The sequence below is a fragment of the Anas acuta genome, chromosome 8 (genome assembly GCF_963932015.1).
Source record: "Anas acuta chromosome 8, bAnaAcu1.1, whole genome shotgun sequence".
In the NCBI taxonomy this organism is placed as follows: Eukaryota; Metazoa; Chordata; class Aves; order Anseriformes; family Anatidae; genus Anas; species Anas acuta.
In genome coordinates this window covers 19463006-19478783 of record NC_088986.1, presented here as the reverse complement: position 1 = coordinate 19478783, position 15778 = coordinate 19463006, and the positions used below count along the sequence as shown (strand labels likewise).

The window sequence follows — 15778 nt, the reverse complement described above, 5'->3', positions numbered from 1 at the left end:
AATGCCGATGGGCACAGGGCTCTGGGGCGTCTGCTCCTCAGCCTTTTCCAGCACAAACGCAGCTGTACTGGGCCAGGCCAATGGCCTGTTTAACCTTATGTTCTGTCTCAGGTGTAAAAGCAGATAAACACGCATGACAGTCGCTGATAATTCCCAGCCTTTCTCCCATCTCTAGGTCTGGGGATTTCCTGTACCAAAGGCCTGTAGATCCTGATAGACTTTTTTTTTTTTTTTTTTTTTTTTGTTAGCACGTGTCCAAGCTGACTGCAGGGGCTTTTTGCATCCCCAGCAGCCTTTGGCTGTGGGTCCTGCTGGGCCCCTCTTCTTGCCTTCCTCCAGCCCTGCTCTGGCAGGGTGGCTCAGCGGCCGGGAGGCTGTGCGGGCAGCCCCTGTCCCCCCTCCTTGGGCTCCCCATGATCTCATCCCGTCTCACTCCGCTACTTCTTGCGCCGCCTGCATGCCCGGGCAGCCCCGCTCCTATGTGCAGACCTGCCTGGAGGGTGGTGGAAAAGCCCATATGGAGGAGGGTGGACGGAACAGAGCTGGGCAGCCACCATCGAAGTCATGTTGTCCCAGCAGCCCTTTTCCCTGGGATGGTGCTGCCAGGAGGCCCTTAGGGTGCTGTGTCCCGTTGTTGGCAATGCCTTCGGCTGGCGGCAGGCGCATGTGCGCCTGGCTGCGCTGCTGGGCTGGGCTCCCCTGTTCCCGGTGAGTCAGAGCAAGGCACCCGCGCTCTTCCTGCTGGGAGTGACTCAGGTGGAGGAGCTGATAAAAACCACCAGGGTGTGTGTGTGGGGGGGATCACAAATAAGAACGGAGCTTGAGTGCAGCAGCCTGGAACTGGGGCTTTGTGTGCCCAGCGCCTGCCACAGGGCTGTGGCAATGGCCAGGTGCTGGCTCGTGGTCCTGGCAGTGTCCCCACTGCTCGCAGCCCTCAGCACCGAAGGAGGAGAAGGTGAGGCTTTCAGGGGGATGGGGAGGTCCGCTCTGGGGCTGGAAAGCTGTCCTGCTGGCAGCTGTGCTGCCAGCCCTGGGAATGTGGAGCTCTTAGGGTCCAGCAGTGCTCTTCTGCCGGACCATGCTCTCCCCTCCTGCTGCTGGGGTTAAGCCCACACCCGACGGTGCTTCTCCTCAGGCTTTCTCTGGAGCTAAATTCCTGTGACCACCTAGACCAGTTTTTACCAGCGTCCCTTTTGAGAAACTTGTTTGGGTGTAATTACTTTATTGCTTTCTGAGGAAAGCTTGGCTGCCTGGGTGGGATTTGGGTGTGAGCACGAGGATTGCACAGGGAAGGGGTTTGTTTGCCTGCCGCTGCTGATAACCAGCATGTGTGCTGAGCCTGAGGAAGAGCTGGAAGTGTCCAGGATCCAGCAGCAACACGTGCAGAGTTTGTGTTTCGTGCAAGCTGGAGCCTCACGGGATGCATGCAGTCTTCAAGACCAAAATCAGCTCTTTACATAGTCTTCATAAATGCTGAGCAGCCTCAGTTTTTGTTTGATTCTCTGTAGTACTGCTGCTTGGAAGTAGGCTTGCAGGGTTTGAAGCAGGTCCCTTGGTACCAGATTTCATTTAAGTGCAGTGGAACGTGACAGGGGAAAAAAGTGCTGAATGAGTGCGTTTTTAAAGGACAGACCTAATCTGGTTTGCTTGCTAATTGGGTAATTACTACAGCAGCCATAATTGTGTCCTAAAATACCGATGGAGATTTTTATTTTCTGCCTCTGCTCGCTGCCTTGGCTGCAGCACACACGTCCCTGGGCGTTGGTTGGGGCTGTTTAAGATTCTCCAGGGTACGGGGATGAGCTAGGGTGGAGGGGGCTCACAGCTTTCCAACCCTTGGAGTGGGAAATGAGGGAGGAAAAAAGTTGCCTGAGTGGAGGTGGGCTGGTGTGTACAAGGAAGGTGAGGGGCTCACAGCACTGAGCTCCTCTGGGTGGCAATGGATGTTTGAAGACTTCAGCGAAGACTTGGAGGCTCCTGGCTGCAATTCTTGGCTTGGGAAGATCCAATGGAAGCTTACTGGGCTGCAGAGCACCTACAACAGCAAGCATGAAGACAAGCTGACGTCTCTAGCTTGGTGCTGGCTGCTGTGGTACATGCATGCATCTCAAAGTCGGCAGCGCAGTGTCTGTAGCCAAGGCACAGCGTGCTTATTCGCTGTGTTGGAAAGAACTGTCTCCTTCTCCAAGCCTTTCCCATGTTGGGGTTTACATCAGCACAGCAACCAAACATTTTTCTTTTTTTTTTTTTCCTGCTGATTGGAAGCTTGGGGAGTGAGGTCCTACTGGATGCGTGCCCCAGACCTCCCTCATCCCGATGCAGCACTTAAGAAATCTGTGGGTAGGGCCTTGGGGCACCTGGCTGCAGAGCAGCTCCTGTCCTTGGCTTCAAGCCCGCTTCATCTTGCTTCACCTGTGGTAATGCTCAGCCTGCCAAAGCCCACCAGGCTCCAGGAGAAGACCAGCAGCAGCGGTGAGGCCGTGGCACCGACCTGCAGTAGCATTGTGAACAGCTTCATGTTAGCCAGCCCTGAATCCGTGCCAAGGCTGGGAGTCAGCTCTCAACATGCTTCAGCCTTGGAGCAAGACCTGAGAACAGGCTTTCCTTCCCTGGGGAGCTGTGATTTGGCACGCTGGTAAATCCTCTGGATTGTTAAATCCTCTGGATTGTGCAGGGTGAGGTGTGGGTGGGGTTAAATGCTTTAATATGGAGGGGAGGGGACGGGCACCAAGCAGTCACAGCCTGCAGGCGAGTGCAAATACCTTGGGAAACAGAATACCACAGTGCTTCTTTTGGAGATTTTTTTTTTTTTAATCGTTTCTGCCCTTTGGTCACTGGAGATTGTTTACTGAGGCTCTGGGCGTTTATTCCACACCAACCACGGCAGGACTCGGGCTCCTGCAGGTGTCCCCAGCAGGCTGGGCAGTGGGACTGCTGCTGGGTGTTGGGCTCCTGGTGGCAGGGCTGGACCAAGAGCCACACTTGCTGGAGCTAGGAAAGCTCTGTCCCTGTTTGTGTTCCTCTCAGTATCAGGCTGGGCTGAACGTGCTGCTCAGGTACACGAGTGCTGATGGGCATCCGAGGGCATCTGTCAGCACTGGCAGTGGGCCTGCAGGCTCAGTCTTGGCCCAGGAATGGCAGGGGACCTGGGGTGGGGGGGACAGAGGTCTTCAGTGGCTGAGGGCACTAGGTGGAAGCCAGCTTGGGACGGACCTTTGTGGGCAGCACCAGGGCAGCTTGGAGCAGCTCCTCAGCAGGCTCTGCACCCTTGAGCGTCCTGTTTCATCCCTCAGGTCACGTCCTTCTGCTGTCTGTCTTTGCCAGGGAGAATTCCCAACCTCAGCTGCTCTAGTTGGTGATACTGCTGAACTGAGACACTCTGCAGTAAGACAGCTGGGGGCTGGGGGCAAGGCTGGGGCCAGGCTGTGCTGCAGGGGCTTGGGTCCTGCTGGAGGTGACCTGGGTGGCCCCACTTTCCCTCGGAGCAAGCGGACAGATGGGAGGACAGCACTGCCTTGGCCACGAGTCCCTTTTCAGCAAGGTTGCATTGCCTACAGCGGCTCTCATCCCACCTGCCTCCCCCTTTCGGAGCCTTGAATGTGGTGCACCAATAAACACGCAGCTGTCGAGCAAGCATAAAACATTGCTTGATGCCTTTCCTCCCCTCCCATATTTGCCCTGGAAATAACTGGCAGCAAAGCATGCCTTGTGCTGGTGACACAGCTCTCCATTGTGGAGCATGGCCTCCCATGGCTGTGGCTGGTAACTCTCTGGGATGGGGCTGAGAGCATCACCGAGCCCATTTTGGGAGATTTGTGTGGCCTGGACTTGTTCCTCAGGTCACGGGCAGGCTTCACAGTCAGTGCCCTTCCCTCTAACCTCCTCTTTTCTTCTCCCCAGCCTGCGACTGCAATGGGATGTCCAGGCAGTGCGTCTTTGACTGGCACCTGCTGATGGAGACGGGGAACGGGTACCGCTGCCTCGGCTGCCTGGGCAACACCGAGGGCCCCCACTGTGAGCGCTGCAAGGAAGGATACTTCCGCCAGCACAACGGGGACTGCTGCCTGCCCTGCCGCTGCCACCCCCAGGGTACGGGGCCACCACCGGAGCTGACAGGGCGGTGGGGTTAGGGAGGCCTAAAGAGTTTGCTCGTTGGGCTTCTGCTGCATTTTCCAACCCTAAAGAACCCGAGGTTGGTGCCCCTTGCTGGTTGTGGAGCATGGTGCTCACAGGGCAGTCCTTGGAGGGGAATCAGGGACATTGGATCCCACTCCTTGTCTCTGGAGAAGGGAGAGATGGAGAGGTCCCAGCAAAACACCCTGATGCCTCTCTGGGTCTTACTCCCTATTCTTGTTCGCGTGGTCCCCGGGAGGTTCCTCTGGTGATGCCCAACTCCATCGAGTGCATTCGCACTTGTGCAAGGCTTGGCTCAGTAGCCCTGGCAGAGCTTGTGAATGGTGGGAGGAGGGAAAGTGAAGCAGAGAGGAAGAATGGCCCCCCAACAAGCCCCCAAACAGGCTGCGCTGTGGCCAGGTCTGCCCTGTGCCTCCCACGTGTAAAAGTGAAAGGCTAATTCCTGAGCTCACAGCATCACACCTGGGGACAGGACATGCTGCAAAGGGCCACCAGCTGTGGGGGGGGTGGAAAGCTTCAGCCCCCCTGGCCCCAGTTCCTCTGCCTGCTTTTCACATTGCTGCAGTTTTAAGGTGAAATGATGCCCGGGGCACCCCCACAAACATGAAAAACAGGTGGCAAGCAGAGAGAGCAGGGGGGACACCCCGTGCTTTGGGTTGCTTCGAGTGGAAAAATCCAACTCAGCTCCTCCATCCAGGCTCCCTCAGCCCTCAGTGCAACAGCGACGGCCGCTGCAGCTGCAAGCCTGGCGTGATGGGCGAGAAGTGCGACCGCTGCCAGCCGGGCTTCCACTCCTTCTCCGAGGCCGGGTGCCAGAGACACGGGCAGTAAGTGCTGGGGGCCGGCCACCTGTGGGGACAGCCATGGGGACCACCTCCAGGGCCAGACCCCTCCAGGTCCAGACCCTATTAAGAGCAGGACCAGCCCCCTTCACGTGTTAAGCACCTTTGGAAGTGCCTCTTGGTCAGCACCATCAGTGCTGCAGCCTCCTACTCGTTGTGCCCCACCCTGGTCCAGCTGGGGGGAGAGGGGGGGATTCTCTGGTGTCTTATATGACCAGTGCACTGGGGCACCGAGCCTCCTGTGGCTCTGGAGGTAATTGTGGTGTCCCTGCTGTCCTCGTTGCAGGAGCCTGCAGTGTGCCTGTGACCCAGCCGGCAGCACGGGGGAGTGCAGCTCGGGCCGCTGTGTCTGCAAGGCCGGCACCGCTGGTGAGCGCTGCGACAGGTGGGTGACAGGGGGCTCATCCCCGCTCCCAGCTGCTCACCAAGCCCCCCCGTGGGAGGGGAGATGCCTGCCCTGCTGTCCTGGCCTGGGGGCAGCCCTGGAAGGCAGCAGAGGGTGCACACGGCTGTCTTCAGAGGGTTGGTTGAGTTTGCTGTGTGCAGGTTTGTGCCCTACAGCAGGCTGAGCGTGGGAGGGAGAGGAGGAAAACCACGCGAGCATTGTAGCCTTTCTTTTCCAGGTGCAAACCAAACTTCTATAACTTGGATGCCAGAAACCCAGCAGGATGCTCACCGTGTTTCTGCTACGGACACTCGTCCTCATGTGTCAGCGCTGAGAATTACAGCGTCCACAGGATCACCTCCAGCTTCCAGCAAGGTGAGGTCATCCCTGCAGCCCCAGGGCTGGTGTGCGGGGGGGATGGGGGGGTTGTTGCCACCCTCTTGCCCTTGAGTCACCGGAGGAGCCCTGGAGTTCCCAGCTGCTGTTGAAGAGGTTGCTGGTGTGGGTACAAGCAGGGTGTGGGTGCAAGCAGGTCAAGACAAACCAGAGTTGTTTTTTTTTGAAAGATGCAGCTTGCAGAAGATGCTGGAGAGCTGGAAGCACCCTTCCCTGTCTCTGACTGGGGGTTCTTCCTCTGTGCTTGCCCTCCAGGTGCAGAAGGCTGGACAGGGGTCCGTGAGAATGGGTCCCCAGCTGAGCTCCAGTGGTCTCCGCGCCACCAGGACGTGTTCATAGCAGCGAGGACGTGGGAACCGCTCTACTTTGTGGCACCTGGTATGCACGGAGCCCAGCTGATCGAGGCAGAAAGGGGTGACCCACGGGGGTCGGCGGGGCTGGGGAAGGAGATGGCATGGGCAGAGTGAAGGGACCGTCCTGGGGCAAAGAGGGGACACCCCCAGTGCTTCCCCACCCTGAGAGGTGATGCTGGGGTCAGCCATTGCAGTGCTGCTTGGTCTGACCCTGCAGAGTGTGCCTTCTGGAGGAAAGCAAAACTTTAAGCCTGTAATTCCTTCCCTCCTGTCCTCTTCCCTGCTTCCATTTGCAGCCAAATTCCTTGGGAACCAGCAGCTGAGCTATGGTCAGGTGCTCTCCTTTGATTACCGCCTGGACCGAGGGGGACAGCAGCCCTCCCCACACGACGTGGTCCTGGAAGGAGCTGGCCTGCGAGTCACTGCCCCCTTCTTGCCTCCCGGGAAGATCCTGCCCTGTGGCATCAGCCAGACGTACACCTTCAGGTGAAGGGGGAGCTCAGGATTTGGGCAGGGTGAGCTTGGGGAGCTCAGGGACCTAGCTAAGGTCCCTCAGAGGTGGCCAGGCTTACGTGGTTTGGGTTGGTGCTCCGTGCATCTCTCCTCGTGGACAAGGATGAGGGTGAGAGGGTGATAGGATCTGTCCTGAGTTGGGATGGGTGCTTTGCTTGGTGCCAGTTGTGCCAGTGGAGGTTGTCCCCTGGTGCTTTGGGCACAGGAGGGAGATGGGAAAGAGCAGCTGGGACAGCTCATGGTCTTCAACACGGCTTCTACCTGGTCTCATGCACAGGTTGGATGAGCACCCCAGCAGCAAGTGGAGCCCCCGGCTGAATTACTTTGAATATCGCAGGCTGCTGGGGAACCTGACGGCCCTCAGGATCCGAGCCACCTTTGGAGAGTACAGTAAGTGGGGGGAGCCACAAGGCTTAGCTCTCCTTGCTGCAGACAAGTCTCCAGCTGGAGACAGCCATGCTAAATGGTGTTTAACAAAGAAAAACCCGTCATAACACAGGCCAAATGAAATCCTGAAGGGCTTTAGCAGAATGCCAACAACCGTGGGGTGGGGGAAACAAGACCTTAGCTCTGGTCCACCTGCCCCTACTCATTGTGTCTGGCAGCACAGCCTGTGTGCAGATGGATGCAGAGACGCGGGGGCTTGCTGAGCAAGCTAGGATCTTGCAGGTGAGCTGCTGCATTTCCCACCAGGCACCGGCTACATCGAAAACATCACCCTGGTGTCAGCACAGCCTGCTGCCGGCATCCTCGCGCCCTGGGTGGAGCGGTGCCAGTGTCCCGATGGGTACCAGGGGCAGTTCTGTGAGAGCTGTGCTGCTGGCTACCGGAGAGACGCTCCCAGCATGGGGCCGTTCAGCATCTGCGTGCCCTGCAGTTGCCAAGGGGGAGGAATTTGTGACCCGGACACTGGTAAGAGGAGTTGTGAGCACGTTGTGTATGCTCGGATTCAGGGAGGGTGTCCTGCTGGGCGGGGTGACAGCAAAAGGCTTGTCCCATACCCTGTCCTTCCTCCCTTAGGTGAATGCTACTCGGGAGATGAAAATGTGGGCAACAGCATCAGCTGCCCGTTCGGCTTCTACCGAGACCCCCGGCCCCCGCATGGCTGCAGGGCATGTCCCTGCAACAACGGCCAGGGCTGCTCGGTGGTGCTGGGCAGAGAAGAAGTCGTCTGTGACCACTGCCCTCCTGGAGCTGCAGGTAATGCCCTTGCTCTGGTCCGTTAGTCCATCCCCAGGGGTTTTCGTGTGCTTTAGGTGGAGGTGTGGGTGTCCGTGGGCTGAGTGGGCAATCATACCTTCTCAGCAAGGCTTCCCCACCCGTGTACCCCACTGCTGCTCTCACTGGTAACCTGGTGTTTAGGCAAAGCACCAGCACCCGTTGTGCCAAGGGCTGTGCAAATGTGCGTGCCCTGCCCTGGAGCTGCATGTGCTGTACATAAACAGAGCTGTTCCTGCAGTCACCTGGGCAAGTTACTGTACAAACAGATAAAATACATGGGGAAAAGGATTGATGGGGATGGAGGGGAACAGGAGGACATGACTCGCCAAGGAAAATCATTGCACCCAGCTTCTGGGAGCTCGTTGGGCACTTGGCATATGGGAGGTGGCAGCCTTCAGGCACAGCGTTCCCATCCCCATGGGCCGAGGGAGGCTGGGGGCTTCCAGTTTGTGGCCAACACCCTGAGCTTTTCTCGCCCTGCCTTTCTCAGGGCCCAACTGCGAGTACTGTGCTGACGGCTACTTTGGAGACCCTGCAGCCTCCCGGCCGTGCCAGCCCTGCCAGTGCAATGGCAATGTGGAGCCCAACGCTGTGGGAAACTGCGACCGCCGGACGGGCGAGTGCCTCAAGTGCATCTACAACACAGCCGGCTTCTACTGCGACCGCTGCAAGGATGGCTTCTTTGGGAACCCCCTGGCCCCCAACCCTGCCGACAAGTGCCGGGGTACGAGGACAGGGATGGGTGGGGGGCTGTGCTTGAGGACACTGCCTGGGTGCAGGAGGTTTCATCAAGCTGGAGCCCACGGCTGCAGGGGGCTGTGCGTGCGGCACCCAAAAACCACACAGCAGCACCCTGGGGCCAAGTAGGAGCGAACCTGTGGTGGACATGGTCTGAGCACCACCACCGGGGATGAATAAGAAAGTCCATGCTGGCATGCAAGAAGGTTTAATGGACCCTGTGCATTTGCACTTTGGCCTCGTGGCTTTTGGTGTTTGTTCTGTGCTCCAAGCCCTTGGCAGAGGTGACAAGGGGTGTTTGCTTGCAGTGCTTACCTAAGGCAGATCTCCCTCTCCAGCATGGGCAGGAGGTGCATGCTCCGCAGTGGTGGCAGGACCTTGGGGACAGTGGCTGCTGCCAAAGCCAAGGCTTTGTCAGAGCATGGGGTGCCTTGAGGGGGCTGATGCGTGTCCTAGGCGCTTCCCTAGGACACTTCCCACCTGTGGACAAGCGGTGGGAAAGTGAGGTTAGAGGGAAGCAGGGAGAGGAGTGGGTGGAAAGATGTGCCCAGAGCAAGGAGCAGGGAAGGTCCTGGTCCTTGGCCACTCTGACCTGTCGCCATGCTCCACAGCCTGCAACTGCAACTTGGTGGGGGCCGAGCCCCTGACATGCCGGAGTGATGGGAGTTGCATCTGCAAGCCTGGCTTTGAGGGCCCTGACTGCGAGCAGAGCGAGTGCCCAGCCTGCTATAGCCAGGTGAAAGCCCAGGTGGGTGTCCCTGTGTCCATCTGTCTGTCCCTCTGGGCAGGCCACTCTCTGCACAGAGCCGGGCAGCAGATTTGCAGCCAGCCCTGAGGTGCAGAGCCCAGCCATTGTCTCAGTCTAGCTGTCAGCAGGTGAAGCCCTGATGCTGTGGTCCCGCTGGCTCTTCACGGTGGCCCTTGTTATGGCTGTGATCAGCAAGGCAGCAGCTGAGCAGAAACGAGAGGCTTTGCACTGAAATGAATGCAAAGATACAGTTACCCTCAAGCATCTTGTCCCTGGGTTCCCCGCAAGAGGGAAAGGTGGTTCTGCAGGCTGTGCCTGAAGTTTGTGCTTGCATCTGCCTCAACTGATGAAAAAAACGATGACCTAGAGCTGCTGGCCTGCTGTGCCCACAGCAAGCAGTGTTCACCTAATAAAACAACTCCTCACTCCATATTTCTATGCCATGGGTCTGGCTTATGCCCTGGCCTCTCCACCACAGGTTTGGTGGCCATGCGCTGATGACCTTCTGTGTTTTGCAGGTGGACCTGTACCTGCAGCAGCTGCAGGAACTGGAGCTGCTTTTCTCAGGGGCACAAGCTGGCGGCGGGGTCATGGGAAAGGAGCTGGAGAGGAAGATGCAGCTGGCTGAGGAGACGTTGCAGGCCATCCTTGGAGAAGCTCTCAGCCTGCAAGGTACCACACAAGGGTTGCCATCAGACAGGGCTGGAGGAGTAGGCCGGGAGGGAGCAGCTTCTGGAGGTGCCTCAGTGGAAAGGATAGTTGTCTCTTGAGAGAAATTGTTCAGGAGATGACAGTCTGGGGCAGCTCTGTGTGCTTCCCTGAGCATGTCCATGGCATGGGACCACTGAGAGCCCAGGGAAGGAGCAGCCTGTGTCGTATCACAGTGTGGTTTTGCTGTCCCTGCCTTTTTGCACTTCATTTAAGCCACTGCCTCCCTCTTTCCCTCTTCCCAGCCTCCGACAGATCTCTGGAAAGCCGTGTAACCAGGATGAAGGGACAAGGGTCCAGTTGCCAGAGCCAGTTAGATGACACCAAGGCGACGGTGGAGAGGCTGAGGTCTCTCAGCAGGCAGTATGAGAGGCAGGTGGAGGACACCAGGCAGCTGCTGGAGAGAGCCAGGCTGGACCTGGACCGAAGTGGAGCCACCCTGGGTCGAGTGGTAAGAGCACTTTGGTGTGACACACTCTTAGTTCAGACCAGCCACCAGGTGAAAAAGTCCATGGAGAGAGCAAGAATTTGATGTGTTACAGTTATGGTGGTTTTTTTTGTGAGCAGAGAAGAAATTGTGGTGGATAGGACTGGCTCTTTCTGTAGGGCTGGGATCTGGAGAGCTGCAGGCAAGGGTCTTTGGGTGGCTCTGGAGGTTTAGCATGCTACAACTGCTTTTCTCCCTGGTGAATTGGATGCAAGGCCAGGAAAGAGCGATCACACCTCTCTCCCTCTCTCCTCAGACTATTCCAGCTTCACACTTCCCTGGAGGCTCAAACAAGTTCTTGATCCTGGCCCAAGAGGCTCTGAGGTTAGCCAACAGGTGAGTCCCTCCTCGTGGTGCTGGCAATGGACCGAGAGCCTGCTGGGGACATGGGAGGACCCAGTTTGGTGGCCTTGCCTAGCCCTGATGCTGCAGCTCCCATGGGCTCCATACAAGTCCAGGAGCAGGGGAGACATGTCTGCTGGGTTGCCTTTGGTGTCCTCCATGAGAGTGATGTTGGGCAGTGTGTCTTACAAGCATCTTCCTGGTCAGAGTTTGGCCCATGGGCATCCAGCTGGAACAGGCAGCATCTATCTGTTCCTCTGGTGCTCCTCTGCCCTGGGGAGATGCAAGAGAGACAAGTGAAGCAGCTGATCCCAAGGTGCAGGTCCCCTTCTCAAATGACATTTCCTCGGAGAGCCTGATCCAGCACCTCTGGATAAAACCGCAAAGGACATCGATGGAAGAAACTTGGGGGGGGGGGGAAGCTCTTCTCACAACGCTCCTCCTCTGCTTTTCAGCCACATGCAAGCAGCCAACATCATCGAGCAAGCCACGAAGGCGGCGCAGGACGACTCGCAGCAGGCGCTGGAGCTGGTGCGCATGGCTGTGAGTGGGGAGGCAGCGGCCTCTGGCTCCCTGCAAGGGCTGCTCCAGAAGTAAGTTGCTGGCTGTGTCTCAGCGGGGGGAGGGGGGCTGCGGGATGGAGGAGAGGGGTGTCCAACCCTCTGTGTCCCCACCTCTGCCTCCTCAGTTATGTTTCAGAAACATGCAGCTGGAGGCAGGACGGTAGGACTTGACTTTAGTCCTTGGGTTTAGTCTTACACATTGTATCTGCGCAGGTATGAGGAGCTGAAGTCACTGGCTGGAGGTCTGGAGGCTGAGGCTGACAGGACAGCCTCTGAGGCAGACAAGGCTTATCAGAGCAGCCTGATGCTCCTCAGCTCCTTCTCCCGCCTGATGAAGACCAATTTCGGGTCATTTGAGGTGAGGGCTTTGATCCTGACGTGCCAAGCCATCCCCTTTCATCCTGCCCCTCCACCAGCTCATCCTGTTCCAGGACCCCATCCCATCTGGGCCCTGGTTGTCCCACTCCTCACCCTTTTGCTCCTGCAGCTGGCTGTGGAACAAGCATCCATCGCTGCTTGCCACAGCTCCCTGTGAACAACAGGGCGACATTGAGCTCCCCCAAGGCAGTGATCCCATCTTTGTGTTTCAGGGGGAGGCAACCCAGCTGAAGAAGGATGCAAATGCTCTCCTGAGCATGGTGGACATGTATATGGCACAGTACAGGCAGCTGCAGAGTCGCACGGGCCACTGGGAAGAAGAAATCAAGCAGCTGCTGCAGAGAGGAGAAGGCGAGAGAGCAGTAAGGCACTGACTGAGTCACCTTAACACAGGAGGGTCCTCTTAAATATGAGATGAAAATTCTTCACGGTGAGGGTGACAGAACACTGGAACAGGCTGCCCACATGGGTTGTGGAATCTCCTTTGGAGACATTCAAAACCTGCCTGGACACGTTCTGCAATTCTACCTTGAGCTTGAGCTGCAGGTGGCGTGTCCCTTGTGTTGCAGTTACTGTGTGCTGTCCTCCCCTGTGCTCCAAAGGGGCTGGATGTCATTCTGCCGTGCTGCAGGTGGCACATTTCCCCAAACACGGCCCATTGGGGTTGGTCCCACCTTCTGGTTCTGCCAGAGCTGGAGTGAGATGCCACCATGTGCTCAGAGCTGCTGCTGCAGGCTCTCCTTAGCACAACTCTTCCATGTGAGGCAGGTTAAGGACCTGCTCCAGGACAAACTGGAGCTAAGGTGGCTCACGGTGGCTTGAGCCGGGTGAGGAGCACTCATGCAAGCCTCTGCTGATAGATCAGGCTGTGGTAACCTGGGTTCAAGGGAAACAGCAGGCATTTGGGAATGGGCTTGCAGTCTTCGCTCAGCACAGCTCCTTGCAGGCTGCTGCTGTGGTTCCTGTGACTGCCCTGTGACCATCTGATGCTCCTGTGCCATGTCCTTCACCTCACTGTGTCCCCTTGGTCTGTCACAGATGCTGACCCAGTTGCTGTCCCGAGCCAACCTCGCCAGGTCTACAGCCCTGGAAGCCGTGAGTGCCGGCAACGCCACCTTTTATGAAGTGGAGCAGATCCTGAAGAGCCTGCGGGGTAACCTTGTGCTCCTGACCTCTTCCTCCCCCCAAGTCACGTGTTACAGCTGAACACGCTCAGTGGGCTGCAGGTGGCCTCTGCCAGAAACGTCCTCAGAGACGTCCTCAGAGCACCACGTGCTGCTCCGCACCGTGCCTGTGGTGGGGACATGATGCCCAGCGCCTGGTGATTGTCCCAGTGCCCCCACCAGGCCAGCAGCTCGTGAGAAGGAGCAAACACCTGTAGCAGATCCTCTCTGGCAATTGCTTCTCTCCTCCTTTCTTACCTGTGCTGTCACCATTGTGGGCAGACTTTCTGGAAGATGAGAGAAGTCTAAACCAGGCCAAGCCAGGAGGAAAACCTTTCCTTTTCTCACCCTCATGAGTTCTCACACTTCATGCTGATGTGCATTTCCTTTAGAGTTTAACCTGCAAGCAGATGACAAGAGAAGGGAAGCTGAAGATGCTATGAGGAGGCTTCCAGTTATCAGCAGCATGGTAGCAAGTGCCAGGGAGAAGACAGACCGAGCCGAAACCATCCTGGGCAATGCTGCTTCTGAATCCAAAGCAGCCAGCAGCATAGCAGGAGAAGCAAAGGAAATCACCACGGGGATCCAGCAGGTGAGGACAAGCCCTGGTGCTATTGTCGACAAAAAGAGGTTTGGAAGGACAAACCGTGGAGGAGGAGATGGCTGGTGACCCCTGTGGTCTGTGTGGTGGATGTGATGCATTGGCTTTTTTGTTGACTTTTGTCTATAGTGGATTGTGCAGAGATACCTGAGGTAGCTGGAAAAGAGTGGCTGCATGGGGATCTCTGCAGGCAAATCTGTCCCATGGGGATCTCTGTAGCATCTTTCTGTAGCCACCTCTTGGTGACCAAGGGGATTTTTCACCCTGAGCCCTTGCCTGTCACTGCCATGGCCGGAGTTGCTGACAGGCTGATGAGATCCCAGGTTTGGTGCTTGTGGGTCTGACACCCAAACTGCGTGTCGTAATTCCCCAGGGACTCACCAGCGTGTGCCAGATGGGCTGAGCCCTTATCATACAAACAACTCTCTGCACCAGCTGGTGAGAGCACATGAAGGATGCAGGAGAACCTGTGATAATTTGGGTCCCAGGGTCCCTGGAAGGACCCAGTTCTCACCAGCTCCACGTCTGGGTGCACCCAGAGTGATTCTAGCCATGCTCTGCCCCCGAGTAAAATGCCTTTCCCTTCTGTAGGAGCTCACACGGCTGAAGCTGGAGGCCAACAAAACGGCTGACGGTGTCCTTGCCCTGGAGAAGGCAGTGGCAGCCCTGCAGCACGAGGCCAAAGAAGTGGATGGAGAATTCAAGGGCAAGATGTCAGAGGTTGAGGCGGATACTGCTATGATACGGGAGGTGGGTCCCTGGCTCCCACACCTTGTCCCCTTCCCTGCTGACATTTGGGCAAGACTTTGCTTTACAGCTTCCGCCTTGCATTCTTCAGACAGCTCAGGAAGCTCAAAGCGTCCATTATGAGGCTGACCAGGCAGAGGTGGCTGTGCAGGAGACACTAAGTGCCCTGGAGGAGCTGCTGCATCTGATGAGTAGGTTTTGCAATGTTGCTGTAACCGTGTAGTTCAAATCAGGCCACCACTGGGCTCTGCATGGGGGTGCTGAGTGTTTTGTGGGAAGTTGCCTCAGATGACACCTGTAAATTGGCTGGAGAGCAGGGTAAAGCTTGAGGTATCTAGGAGGAGCTAGTCCTCAGCCTCCACCCATGGTTACTTATTCCTTGTTTCCTTCCCGTGCAACAGACCAGCCTGGTGCTGTGGATGAAGAAGGCCTGAAGCAGCTTGAGCTGAATTTTGGTAAAGCCAAAACCAAAACCAACCGGCTGAAGATACAGATGTCAGAGCTGGAGCAAAGAGCCACGCTGCAGAAGGTCCGGGTACAGAAACTGGACATGAGCATTGATGAGATCCTAGCAGATATTAAGAACCTGGAGGACATCCAGAGAAGTCTTCCTCCTGGCTGCTACAACACAAAAGCCATTGAATTACCTTGAGCCAGCTCCAGGAAGGCTGCAGCCTGAGCCTGGCTGAAGGTGGGAGAGCCTGGCCCAGCTGCTCTCCCCAGGCCTGGCAGGATCAGCTGTGTCGGACTTGTGTCAAACTAAACTTTACACTCGAGTTTAGCATAGCAGCTGAAGTTCGTCTTGTCACACTGGCCCAGGAGAGTCCCTGATTTTCAAAATAATCCGTCCCTCAATTTCAGGAGGAAGGAGATACCTGCTTGCGTGAAGGTGCTTCTGACCAAGGAGCCCATTCCTTCCACAGTTCTCTGAGGTGCAGTGGCAGGGGTTGCTTGGTGCCAGCCTGGGGAGTTTGCATGGTCATGTTCTGAGCCTGAAGCTCAGGGCTGAGAGGTTCTCCAACCCCTTTGGATCCCCTCTCCTTGTCTGGTACACACAGTAGGACTGAAGGCCTTTTCTTTGCTTTTCACACCGCCGCCACCTCCTTGTGCTCTTTGTGGGGCTTTTCCTCACTTTCTGGAGCTCAGCAGGTAGGGACTGAGCAGTGTGAAGTGGAAGCTGGGATGAGGTTTGAGCCACAGCACTGGTGATGCTTCTCATGGCTCTCTCCTCCCAGCTTGCCCAGTCCTGGCCTTGCTGGAAATAGTCCTGGTGTGTTTTTTTGGTGTGTCTTAGAGATTCAGCATCAGATGCTGTTGCTGACCCCTTTCGTAAAGCTGCAGGTCTTCCACCGTGCATTGCAGGCGGGTGGAACAGCGAGGAAAGAAAATGATGCCAGTTGGCTTGGAGCTCGGGGTGATGTGCTAGATGGAGGAAGGAGGGGATCCTGTACTAGCAGGT

General features: G+C 56.9%; 1 protein-coding gene across 1 annotated transcript; it reads left to right on the top strand.

Annotated features, from left to right (window-relative positions):
* The first annotated feature begins 730 nt into the window (after positions 1 to 730).
* On the top strand, positions 731 to 15100 carry LAMC2 (laminin subunit gamma 2). Its single transcript, XM_068690397.1, has 23 exons — positions 731 to 955; positions 3901 to 4089; positions 4832 to 4961; positions 5263 to 5361; positions 5600 to 5736; positions 6013 to 6135; positions 6407 to 6596; positions 6901 to 7013; positions 7317 to 7535; positions 7644 to 7823; positions 8335 to 8568; positions 9194 to 9330; positions 9849 to 10002; positions 10284 to 10489; positions 10782 to 10861; positions 11323 to 11460; positions 11644 to 11788; positions 12021 to 12170; positions 12847 to 12961; positions 13364 to 13563; positions 14164 to 14322; positions 14411 to 14510; positions 14721 to 15100. Exons 1-23 carry the CDS (start codon positions 883 to 885, stop codon positions 14969 to 14971), a joined length of 3522 nt encoding a protein of 1173 aa, XP_068546498.1. The 5' UTR covers positions 731 to 882; the 3' UTR covers positions 14972 to 15100.
* Positions 15101 to 15778: the final 678 nt, after the last annotated feature.

What these genes read in the sequence shown, in the direction of transcription:
- LAMC2 (XM_068690397.1), top strand. Translation starts at nt 883, where the DNA reads ATGGCCAGGTGCTGGCTCGTGGTCCTGGCAGTGTCCCCACTGCTCGCA. An exon ending in CTGCAAGGGCTGCTCCAGAA is followed by an intron (nt 11,461 to 11,643) that starts GTAAGTTGCTGG and finishes GTATCTGCGCAG; the next exon opens with GTATGAGGAGCTGAAGTCAC. An exon ending in GAGGAGAAGGCGAGAGAGCA is followed by an intron (nt 12,171 to 12,846) that starts GTAAGGCACTGA and finishes GGTCTGTCACAG; the next exon opens with ATGCTGACCCAGTTGCTGTC.